The following is a 13,289-nucleotide window of genomic DNA, read 5'->3' as shown; positions in this document are numbered from 1 at the left end:
ATATGAATATTAATTAAATTAAATAGGCCATACCCAGACTTAAGGCATTCCCCCTCAAAGAGGCACTTCCTTTGAAATCAGGTTCAGGAGAACAACTATTCTTACTGTTATTATTTGGCATTATCCTGAATCTAGACTAAAGGTAAACTAGGAAACAAAAATAAGGGTAATTGTTTTAGGAAAGGTAGAATAGTATGATTTCAATGCTATGATTACACCTAAAATATCAAAGCAACCAACTAAAAAAAACCTTTTTAGACCATGTAAGAAAATCTACAGTGTTTTTTTTAAAACAGCAGCCTTCCTGTATGGCACCCACACAATAAATAAGTAAGAAAGAAACTAGTGATGGTTGAAGGAATATTATTCCATTCATTCATAATACCAACAAAAATAAATTTCTCTAAAATGTGCAGGAATTACATTTTAAAACAATAAAAGACAAAAATGTAAAGTATTTGACTCAATGGTAAAATGAGAATAGTTTTTAATGCCTTAATATCTGAAAATTAGGACTAAATGATAAATATTTACAGCAAGGAATACTACCATGACCAGTGAAATCCCTACACAACTCCAAATTTTAATTTCAAACAGTAACTGCAAATCATCCCTCTGCCAAAATAAATAGCACACTTCTGCCGTAACTGTATCAGTTCTAGTCTTTTCCTTCTGTTCATAAGGTGTCACCAAATAGAAAAAATAAGCAATAAAAAAGGGCAAAATTAGCAGAGGAAATTGGAAGATCAGATGAAATTAATCACTTTGACTTTATTACAGGACTAAGTCCTTCGTCATTACATGTAATAGAAAATATGCAGATAACAGTTCTCACTGCCACAAAGAGTGAATGAATGGTTAAAATCAAGTGTTTTTCATAAATTCACCTCTTTTCTTTTCAAAAAGCATTTCTAAAGCAAATAACATGTACACAATGAAAGTTATGATTCAGTTCCTATAAGCCAAGAACTTACAAATTAGATGTGAGGAGACCGAATGCAAGGTGAAGTAAGGGGACAAATGAAGCATTATTAGAGTTTGATGATTATTTTAAAGCAAAGTTTCACCATATATAGTGATCACTGAACTGAATCTTAAAAGATTAGAAAGCTGTCATCACTCTGAATAGGCAACCCAAGATCAAGATAATCTGAATACTGGGGGAAAGAGGAACAGGAGACAGTGTTAGGTAGAAGAACAGAGCAAGAACAGGGAACTCTGTGGCCAGAAGACACAACCAAGAAAATGTTTCTTCTTCCCCTATTTCCTCTCCAAAGAGGTCAAGCTGAGGATCAAGAAAGGGGATGCACTACCACAAACAAACAATAATAAAGGCTATTAATTCCAAGTGACTACTGGTATGGAACAAAGGCAAGTTAATTTCTACTTAATATGGAGGATGACTTATGTTTCCATTCTAGATTCTTTGCAACTGTGGACATTGTAATCAATTTTGGATAGGCAGATTTATTGATTTCAGCATATTAGCCAAGCAAGCAGGAGGAGCATGGTTCTGAAGATTGCTGAGAATTCGAACTGCTCTATGTTAAGTCTCTTGGACAAGTCATTTAATCATATATATCTATATATATATATGATTAATATATGTGTGTGTGTGTATATATATATAGATATACATGATTATATGTGATTATATATATGATTATATATATCTATATCTATATCTATATAGATATAGATATAGATATAGATATAAAACCTGGATGTCCTCACAAGGCTATGGTGATGGGTAATTGATTAAATAACATATATAAAAGACATTCAATTTAATTGCTCTAGAAAGGGGTGGGGTGGGGAGCTCCAGGTTCCAGTTGTTTTTTTATAAGCTTCCCAGATGTCTTGACATATCTGAGAACTACTGCCCCTTACCAGACTGACTAGGGCATGATACATGCTTTTTAAAATCTATTCCAGTCATTAAAAATGTAATACTAATGCAATGTTTCAATTTACATTTCATTAGTTATGACATAAAATGTATCTTAAGATGTTTGCTTACTATATAATTATTTTCTTGTGATTTGTTCATATTCTTAGAAACCAATCTATCCTTTAAGACTTCCTCCTTCTTGAAGTCTTCCTTCATTCCCAAATGAAAGTGTTATCTCTGTCCTCTCTGCCCCTTAACAGTTGTACCAAACTTGGGGTATTTTTCATATGCTGTCTCATACTACAGATATGTATGTATATATTACTATTTCTTTAGATGACTGAAAAATCTAGGTGGCAGGTACCAATCCTCCACAACACCTATTCAACCCTTACCTCTTAACCAGAGATAAAGAAAGAAAGACATTCTGAGAAACATTATTTTCAACTGACTGAATATACAAGTATACCTTGAGCAGTATAGTGTGCTTCAGTAATTACAAATGGCTCACTAGAGCTAATTCAATTTTTTTAAAGTAGGAAAAAAAACCTTCAAATTAACAATAAATATTTGATCAAATTAAGCAAATTGGCTTTAAAACATTAAGAGTACATTTCCAAAACACACTAAAAAACAGAACTGTCATCTTTATTAAGTACAATAATTCTAATGGAAGATCTCACATTAGATAGGAGGTCTGGGGCATGTATACTAGATCTGTCCAGAAGGTATCCAGCCATGTAATATGAAAAACAGAGACATTTACTGAAGATACAAGAAACACTGTGCATAGACCAATGACACCTCATTCCCCTTCAAAGTAGGCACCTAAGGACCTCACACAGTTCCAGTTGCCATCAGCTGCCCCATCATACTTTCCTGAATCTCATCAATGGTCTGCAATCTTTTCCCTTTCAAGGGTGATTTTAGTTTTGGGGGAAAAAAAAACACATAAGTAGCAGGGTGCCAAATCTTGGCTGCAGGGGGTGCTGAGTCACCTGGGTAATTTGATGTTTCGCAGAAAAACTCTGCACAAGATGTGATGCATGAACAGTGCATTGTCATGATGAAGATGCCAATCACCAGCTGCCCATACTGCTGCCTTCTGAATCATCCCAATAGTTTCCACAGAGGAATGTTCAGGCTTAACACAAAGATCCATGCAGATTCATTGCTCTGTTCGCTCAGTCACACTGAATGTGACAGCCACACAGTACACATGCTCACTCAATGGTGTCTACCGCCCCCCACTGACTAGTACATGAAGTCTTCATTGTTCATGCACATGCATTCCAGTCCACTCTCCTTGGTTGACAGGTTACATCAATGTCACACAAAACGTTCTTGTTATATTAACAACAGCCAGACTTTTTCCAGATAAACTTCATACATTTCTCTTTATCCCTATCCACCACAGGTTAAACAATGCTCACTTGGAATTTCAGCACATTGTATTTCAGACTTATATTCTTCGTGAGATATTAAAATTGACATGACAATTTCTAGAATAAAAGTCATTTACTACTAACACCTAATAATGATGGTTCATTTTTTTCCCTTGAGGCATGGATAATGGGCATTCATTTCTTGAAATGCTTTACGGAGTGTCACTTAATAGCCAGCCATGGCAATATGCGATGGAAACATAAAAATAAGTAAGAAATTGCCCTGGAGCATACAGCTTAGACAGGGAGACAGGTAACCGATTAATTCAATATGATGCTCTGAGTACAGACTTTAACAGCTGTACGGTCAATTTGCTCACATCTCTGTTCTACCATAGTAAGTGGCTTTCTCCAAATTGCTCCTTAACCAACCAAATGCTACCTCCAGGTTCAGCTGTAGTCCTCCTTCCCAGTACAGTCTTTCTAGGCTACAAAGCCCAGGGGTTTTCATTCCTCTGGACACATGGTTAAGAGCAAGAACCCTGTAGTCATCAGGCAAATATGCTGACATGTAACCTCTCTAAGTCTCATTTCTTCAGTGGTAAAATTGGGACAATAAACATGCCTACAGTTCATAGGGTTGTGAAAATTAAATGAAATAATAAATGTAAAGCCTTAGCATAGTGCAAGTACATCCTGAACCCTCAACCTATGGTAAGTAACATCTACAATAATGTGCTCTTGTAAGATCCCTCTGGTTACTGACACATATACATGTGCATATATATATGTATCTCCTCACCTGGATATGTTCATTGACTTCAGAGAGGAAAGAGGAGAAGGAGGGAGAGAGGAGGAGAGAATCATTAATCTGTTGCCTCCCTCACACATCCCCACCAGGGATCAAACCCACAACCTAGGTATGTGTCCTAATCAGAATCAAACCCGTAACCTTTTGGTGTATGGGACAATGCTCCAACTGAGTAACCTGACTAAGGAAGGTTACTAATATTTTTAAACTGTCACAACTTTTCATTTTCATCCCTTGTATCTTTATAGCTTAATAAATAGGTATTGATGATATGATCTGAAAGACACCTGTAAAATCAGTAGCTTTCATGTTGTTTGGCTACAAACCACAGTAATAAATACATAATCCAGTATACACATAGAAATATACAGAACTGAAACAACAGTCATAAAAACTCCCCCTTATTATTTCCAAATTCACTCTAATGATTCTAATTTAGTTCACCAATCAACAAACCACCCCACCCCCAACGCCAAAACAACTGGTCAAGATCTACTAAATGATTTACCCTTTCACCATAACCCACAGTTTGGGAAATCCTCAATTAAACACTAACAAATGAACACAGAGATAAAAACTGTGTGACCCCACAAACAAGTAAATAAAACACGAAGTGAAAGTCTTACGATATTTTGTCTGTTAAATTATGAATTTTTAAAAAGATTACATTTGTAATCATTCCTCAATTTGTTAAGTGGTAATTTTCCTCCTGCCATACACATAATTGGGACTTCTTTTTGGCATTTGTTGACAGAATTTGACATTTCATTTATTGGGATCTCTGAAAAGTAACGTGCCTTCTTGCAGAACACAAGTTATTCCAAATAAATTTTCCAGGAATCTGCTCAAACTAAAAACCTTCACATGCAAAAGGCTACCTTCACAAAATTTCTAGCTCTTAAAAATTTCATCTTTTGCTTAAAAAAGAAAATTGTCAGAAAATAAAATGACACACCCACACCAACAGCTCAGAAATTATTAATACGCTCTATTTAGACTGTCTACCATTAGAAGATTGCAAAGCATTTTTAACAATTCTTAAGCAATCTCCAACTTATTTGAACTACAATACTACTCTCAAACTCATTTCAAAGCTGCAACAGTGTTTTTTCTTAGGGAAAAAGCCTTGCCCTGGCCAGATCGCTCAGTTGGTCAGTGCCATCCCAACGCCATGTTGCAGGTTGATCCCCGGTCAGGGCATGTACAAGAAGCAACCAATGAATGCATAAGTAAGTGGAACAAAAACCCTATGTGTGTGTGTGTGTCTAAAATCAATAATTTTTTTCAGAATTTTAAAAAAGAGAAAAAGCCTTTATTATATTTTTAAACTCTAAAATTTGGGGTCTAGGTATTATGAAGCAGCCAAATTAGCATTAAAAGGCAATGACCACTACCAAAAATTTACGGTTCATCTAACTACATTTGAATGTAGTTCAACCATATAATATTACAGATTTATTTTTAAATGAAATCTCAAACTCCCTGATACAACCAATATAATCTGCTTTCTTCTCTAACTTTGGGTTGGTTATGAAATACAACTTCTTCCTTAACCAAAATGCTTCCCTCTACTACTTTGGTTAAATATATTTAAATATATATATAAAAAAATAAATATATATTTTCTTTAGAACCCAGTATTAAAATAGAGCTCATCCCAGATTCATTTCTCTATTTTGATAAAGTAAGAAAATCCTTAGATCAGCATAATGCTTTAGTTTTCAAATAACAAAAAAGAGTCAATTCTAATATTACTGAGTACCTATGAAAGTATATACCACTGTAGTAAATGCTGGGAATGGAGGGAAGGAGAGAAAAATACGAAAAACACCGACCTCAAGATAAATCACAGCAGAGGGAAGATGTGTACACAAGAATAGAAAAGCATGAATAAGAGATCAAGAGAGAGTGCACTAAATGGGAAGAAATGCTGAGCCTAGGCCAAATATGGAAGTAAGCAACCTCAAGATTCCAAATGAGAATATTTATAGTATGTACTGCTTTTAACATTCCAGTGGTGATCTCAATGAATGTAAAGGTTTTTTATTGTTTGCTCCCTGTTACTTTTATTACCATGTTCTCAGCTTGCTGTTTACACAGTATAACTGAGATTTTTTATCTAAGTTTCTACAAAGATTAGAGGGAAACAGATTTGGATTTTATGTTAAGGTGGGAGATGATTCACTAGAAATGAGTCTCACTAGGAAAAAAAAAAGTAGACACACAGGCTTCACAATAAGGACAGGCTTATAGTTGTGCACGTGTTTACTAATAAATAAATTTCCCTTTTAAAAAATCTGCCATCATTTCACTTCACAAATTTTTATTTTGCAATACTGCAAGGCCACTTGGGAAAATTGTTTTTAAATGATATATTCGTATCTCAGGAGAACAACTAATGGTAGTTTTACTAATTATTTGTCTGCTTTTCTTAATGTAGGGTGTTAAAATACAATGGTCAGAATGAGAATTTTTTTAAAAACCAATGAACTCAGAATTCATATTTTCTTTTCCCCAATTTCCTGATGGAGTTATATACATCTTATGCAGTCTGTCCCAAATAAACAAAAATGTGCCTAAGAGAAAGAGCACACTGGAACTTCCCGAGGGCAAAAGGCTGTACTGGCACAGCCTAGGTGCCAAAAAGTGCCATCTATACAAGGCACTCAGAAAATACTTTGTTCAAACAAGACTCCTGACTTTACTACTTTGTATGCAACTATTAACCTACAAACATCAGTGTCTTCACTTCTAAAATGGAGATAATCCAAGGGAGTTCTTCTTAGTTCAGGACTTACTCTGTATCTCCGAAGTTAAAGGGAGAGAAAAGAAATGTCGTAATATCAAAATGTTCATTAATAAGCTATTTTTTAATAGTTTATTTACTTACTTGTGGAGAGAGGGGAAGGGAGGGAGAAAGAGAGGGAGAGAAACAGCAATGTGTGAGAGATACATTGATCTACATCAATTGGTTGCTTCTTGTACACCCCCAACCAGAGACCTGGCCCACAACCCAGGCATGTGCCCTGACTGGGATAGAACCAGCGACCTTTCAGTTCTCAGGCTGGCACTCAATCCACCTAGCCATACCAGCCAGGACTTAATAAACTATTTTTAAAACATGTTCATGAAGTCTGTTCGTAGTAAACCTTAGACAAAGCAATGTAAATGAAATGGAAACTCAGAAGTAAAATCACGAATTTTGCAAAAAGAACTTCATGAGGTTCATCAAAGTGACAGTGGATTATTGCTAATTTTTTGGTATTGGTATTTTTTGATATGGTATTGACTTTTTTGGTCTAGTTCCTTTTCCCTTCAAGATTCATACTGGAAGCACTTATGAATGAAGCAAAAGAAGGTACAGTGGTGGTGAAAACAACACAATAGGCCAGTGAGTTGATAAATGTTGAGGATGGGTGATGGGTACATGGAGTTGGTGTTTTAAAAGAATGATCAGGAGGTCCCTGGAAAATGGGAGGGGCCTCAAGTATGACAGTGCTATGAAAAATCAAATGTGTGCTTGTGTGGGGGGAGGAGGTACATGGAAACTCTATACTTTCTGCTCAAGTTTGCTCTGAACCTAAAACTGCTTTAAAAAATAAAATTTGTTTATTTTTTAAAAATCTAATGTGAAGGATAGCTTATTGTGTGTGCTATTATACAACTTTGTCAGAAAAATTTAAGTTCCCAAAATCACCCTGGCTGGTGTGACTGAGTGGACTGAGTGCCAGACTGTGAACCAGAGGGTCACTGGTTCGATTCCTAGTTGGGGCACATGCCTGGGTTGCAGGCCAGGTTCCCAGCAAGGGGCATGCGAGAGACAACCACAAACTGATGTTTCTCTTCCTCTCTTCCTTCCCCTCTCTCTAAAACTAAATAAATAAAATCTTTAAAAGAAAAAATGTATGATCTCAAAATCCTTAATTCACTTATTTTATTTTTTTCTATGGAAAATCAGCTTTCTCACTGCAAAGAAATTTTGGTTCCCACTTTGAGTGTGGTTATTGATTAAAGGTAAACCTTTTCTACTACTTTTTCTAACTGGTTTTCCCTAATGAATGAAGTAATTTGTCAAGATTTCAAGATTCTTTTACAAATAAAAAACACTTGTATCAGGTTGGCCAAAAAGTCCATTTAGTTTTTTCGATAAAAGACACATTTTTCATTTTTACCAGTAACTTTATCGATTTGGATATTCTGAGTATGTCGGTTATCTCCCGCTATTGGCTTCTAGTGAGTAAAAGGCAGGGGTGCTGCTACATATCTTCCAATGCATAAGACAGCTAAACAGCAAAGAACTATTTGGCCAAAGAACTATTTGGTACTATTTGGCCAAAATGTCAATAGTACCAAGAAACTTCGCAAGCCACTTTTGACACATTCACTCAGTCACAGTACCTTCTCCATACACTGCACAAATCTTTTTTGCCTTTCAGCTGCATTTACCTTTCTTGATATAATAAAGCACAATACATCGAAAATGCTGCATATATTTTCCATCTTCAATATTAAAATAGATGCACAAAAATTCACCAATTTTGAAAAGGTTTTTTTTTTTAATGTACACTGATGTGACTGACAGCTGTCACAATACAATCTTAACAAAATCGTTTTTCAAATGAAGTTAAAGACAACTAAGCATACTAGAGATACCACACAGAAAAAACCCAAGGGATTTTTTTGGCCCACCCAGTATTTATTGTGTACTTCACAATTTCAACACTCAAACATTAGACCTCTATTAAGTACGTGTTACTAAGCCACTGAGATTCAGTAGTTAGCACTTTTTACTTTCTTCCCCAAAACAGATAATATGAATTTGGGTGCTCCTGTGTTCACATTAATGTTTTCCAGAAGAGGCAGTCTGTGTATTTGATAACTCATATCTTGATTAAATTTAATACATTATGTGGCTTCAATTAGGATAATCCAATTTCTGTCCTGGAAGATGACTACATACTGTTCTTAATAATAAAACAAGGGAGCTATAGTTTCATCAGCAAATGAGATGATTCCTCGGCATAATACAGTCATTTCATTACAAAACATCACAGAATATAACATTTTTGTTGTAACAAATAAGGCATGTAAATTTATAATACTCCAAGCCCACTTCACAAAAATCAAAATTCTGTGAAAGAAATGATCGTGAATGGGGTAAACCTGTAGGAAATAGTAGCCCATTCACTTATTGTCCCTCCTTTTGCCCTTCCTCCAGACCAATTTAAAGTAACAGAGTGCTAGCTAGAAGGGCCCTTAGAGACTACTTCAGTAATGATTTTTCAAACAGTATGTTTTAGAGCCCTAAGCAGCCATCAGGAGTTCAATGAAGTGTTACAAAGAAAAAAGTTCAGTACTCCTTTAGCCTAAGGAGCCCAGTTCTGTGTTTAAGATGTTGATTTTATAAAACAGTACATTGCTAAATTTTTAAGTTTGAAAAACCATTAATAGTCTACATTCCCCCTGTCCAAAAGAGGACTTGAAAGCTACGAGAGGTTCAGCAGGACGGAGATGATAATGTTGGTGGCAAAGCCGGGTACAGATAAACTAGACTCCAGTGCCTCGCATGAAAGGTCTGGAAGGGTAAGGGAGAAAAAGCAAATTTCAAGATTATCTTTCTTCAATCCCATTCTCTACAATGGCCACACCAGTTTCCACCAAGTTTCTACCAGTTTCCACAAGGTATACATATACCTTTCACTTAGTGTCCATGAGGTGTCTACTGCTGTTTTCTAAAGACCACTAGTTTGGGGAAGGGTGGCCAAGGAATACGTACAAAGGACTCATGGACAAAGTCAAAGAGGGATAGATGGGGGGAAATGGGGACAACTATACTCAAACAACAATTTTAAAAAAAGAGGGAAAAAAAAGACCATTAGTTTGTTCCTCTCTTCTGTTTCCTTGCGTCTTAGGAAATGGTCCTGTGTTATGTCACACAACTTCTCTTGAACAGGTTCTAATACTTTAAACTGTCTGCACAAGAAAAGTTATGTTATATTACAGGACCAATTTTTTAAATACACAGAAGTAACCTTTCTTTACAGAGACCCACAAGTCTCAAAATGAACTCAAACAGAACTATGGTAACTAGTAAAATGAAGGAAAAAGTCAATAAAGGAGCTCCTGAGTGCCTCTCAAACCAGGACTTTACCCCCCACCCCGCCCAACCCCAGATCTGAGACACCTAGATTGGGGGGTGTCCATTTTTGGTCAGGGGTCCAGTCCCAGTGCCTGTGAACAGCATTTACATTCCATTCTTCGTCAGGAACATACCTGATCCTTTACAACCTGCCCAGTCCTTGTGGTAAGATATACACTGACTTATTTGAGGCTCTATAGAATAAAAAAATAAAAATCATAAAATACCAGAGCAAGAATGTTTCTCAGGAATTTAGTCCAACCCCCCTCGTTTCTCTCCCAAGAATACTGAAACACATGATTGAAGTAATTTCCAGTCACAGAGCTAGTGGGAAATGAGATTTTATTTCTACTACTACTTTCCACTCTTCTACAAAGTACTAAATATGATCACTACTCAAGTAATTGATAGCTATCAGCACATACTTTGGCATCATTTAAATGTAAACTTATGCAACACACTAAGGCTTAATAAACAACAAGCACGAACAAACATAAACAGGTCACCTTAACATGACCAAGGAGAAAAAAAAACACACCCAAGATCACAACATGTCCCACCAAGTTCAAAATATCTCAGCATAATCCCAAGAATCAGTTTGCAGCATTTAACCACTGCCCCCAAATAAAATTCCTTCTGATAGCATTTCTTGCTGGCTATTTAGATATAAATGGTTTTATGGGTTATCAAGCCATATAACTGCAATCTTGCCCTAAGCACCAAGGACTGTGTCAAATGTATTTTTAGTTCTTCCAAGATAAAAGCTGCTTACACTTAAGCCAAAAAATTAAAAAAAAAAAAACAAAACCAAACCACCTTATGTGATACTTTGCCAAAGTTAGTAACAGTAAATGTAAATAAACAATGCTTAACTATGCCTGTCTAGATTTTAGATTTTTAAATCCAAATCAGATATATACTCACACATCGGTATATTCACATACTGTGCATCTAAAAGGTACTGTTTGTGTCTCCCAAAATGGTTATTCGCTGGCAAATCTAATCCAAGAGATTAAAGTGGGAAATTACTGGAACTGCTTAATTTTATTTTTACTGTGCCTGAGTAACGCGAACACCTAGGAGGTTCACTTGAAAAATCATGTTAATTTTAATCATTCATAAAACATTCTTCTGTTTTGACTGAAAGCGATTCTTCTCCCTGTTGCTCCCCCCACAAACCTCCTATGGATCTGAACACCACAAATTTTACTCTCTAGGAGAGCTGTTAACCTTTACATTTTATGGTCACTCTTTGAAAAGATCAAATTAAGTGTTTTAGTTTTGCTTTTTAATTAAAGAGGTCATTACTCCCACCACCACCGCCAAGTGGAGATGAGAAATTTGTCAGAGGCTCCCTAATAATAGGCACATAAGAATCATCCTGTGAGGAAATGTTAAGACGGACTATTGCATTACAAAACCCTGAGTCATCACCCAGTTCACTCAGCAAATTTGGATAAACACTGGATAAGTGACTGATGTCTTATGTGTTCACCCATTCATAGCTCAAAGCATAAACATCCAAGGTTACCAGATTTCATGTACAGTTAACAAGGTACAGCAAAATTTTTTTAAAAAAAGTTCTTCGGACACAGTGATGCCCATTTAGCAAACAGTCTCTAACTCCCCCCCTCCCCGCAACTGTCTTTTCTTCGTTTTTCCCTAATTTCAGTCGCACTAGTTTGCAGCCAGGTTATGCAAAATAACAATAACAATAAAAGAAGAATGTAACTCCTGAAGCTGAGTTCGATAATTTACATTCATGAAAGCGGCCCAAAATTAACACACGCCCGATACTAATAACGTCCAAGACAACCTGACAACTCTGTTCTCTGTTTCCTTAGTATCGTACATTTCCAAATAGGAGAAATATACACTTTCCCTAAGTTCTAAGTCTCGACATTAACGTTTAGTATACAGCCCAAGTGCGCGCTAAAGGCTGATTTTAAACCAATCTTTTCAATCAAATCCACAAAAGACTGAGCAGGCCCCAAAAAGCAGAACCTATAAGTTCCCTACGGCCTCCTTCCCATTCAGAAAGTTACGAGACGCGAATGGAGAGAGCTACGAAGAATCATTAAAAAGAACCGGAGGAACCAGAAGTCAAGAGTTGCTCCCCCAGAGATGAATCCTCTGCACCCCTTCCCACACGAGCACAGGTCCAAGGAGAACCTTTGGGGGACCGCTTATCTCTTTCCTTCTTGACCCGGCAGGTCGGAAGACAACATTCCGAACCCTTATGGAAAAGCAACAAGGGAGGACGAAGAGAAGTGAGAACCGGGAAGGTCCCGTAGGAAAGTGGTAGGGAGAAGGCTTGAGTGCTTTCCCTAGCTTCTTTCTGTGGCGACCCTGGAACTACCGCACCGGGACCACCGACTCGAGAACGGGCAGAGTCGGGGGTCCAGCCATCAGGAGTGGACAAAGAGCCAGCCTCCCCCCGCCCTGGACGCCCTCCCTCTGAACCTTTGCCCCTGACCCATCCTGCTGGCCCGGTCTCACTTACGTGGAGAGTTTTCTGGTCCAGAAGAGGCCCCCGGGCCACAGCTCTTGGAGTTGCACGGCCCGGCCCAGGTTGCTTTTTATCTGGGCCAACTGCGAGTCGGACTCCGCGTCCAGCCGCTCGGCGTAGGGCAGCAGCTTGTTGTAGACAATCTCCTTCTGCGCGATGAAGGGCCGAGGACTCCCGCCCGGCTCCGGGGGGTCACCGCCGCCCGCCTGCTCGGCCGGCTCCATGAGCCCCGGGACACCCCCCCACCCCCTCCCACCCGAACCCTCCCCGTCCCCCACCCCTCTCCGGGCTCCGCCTCCTTAGCGTCGTCGTCGCCTTGCGGCCGCCGGCGGCCGATCACCCTCGGCCGGACCGCTGGGCCCCCTCCCCTGGCCGGCGTGTTGCTGGCACCGCGCGATCCCGGTTCGTTGGCGGCGGCTGTAGCCGCTCTGCTCGCTCGGCAGCAGCTCGGCTAGTGACGCTGCAGCCGCCGGCCCGGAGGTTCCGGACGGGCCTCAAGCCACTTCCGGGGCGGGGCGGGGCGAGGCGGGGCGAGGCGGGGCGAGGCGGGGCGA

The 13,289-nt window shown here is 38.3% G+C and overlaps 1 protein-coding gene across 2 annotated transcripts in view; it reads right to left on the bottom strand.

The window, feature by feature from the left end:
* PSME4 (proteasome activator subunit 4) overlaps nucleotides 1-12,973 on the bottom strand; it is a 93,783-nt gene extending 80,810 nt beyond the window's left edge. For both annotated transcript variants that reach the window (XM_045827534.1, XM_045827535.1), the window contains exon 1: nucleotides 12,730-12,973. In XM_045827534.1, the coding sequence (XP_045683490.1) occupies nucleotides 12,730-12,959 (230 nt within the window). In that variant the 5' untranslated portion in view covers nucleotides 12,960-12,973. The remainder of the gene's footprint in view (nucleotides 1-12,729) is intronic.
* Between the last annotated feature and the right edge of the window lie 316 nt (nucleotides 12,974-13,289).

Source organism: Phyllostomus hastatus, unplaced genomic scaffold (genome assembly GCF_019186645.2).
Source record: "Phyllostomus hastatus isolate PE091 unplaced genomic scaffold, TTU_PhHast_1.1 phas_scaffold_78, whole genome shotgun sequence".
In the NCBI taxonomy this organism is placed as follows: Eukaryota; Metazoa; Chordata; class Mammalia; order Chiroptera; family Phyllostomidae; genus Phyllostomus; species Phyllostomus hastatus.
The sequence above is the reverse complement of the archived record's forward strand: the minus strand, read 5'-3'. Positions and strand labels throughout refer to the sequence as shown.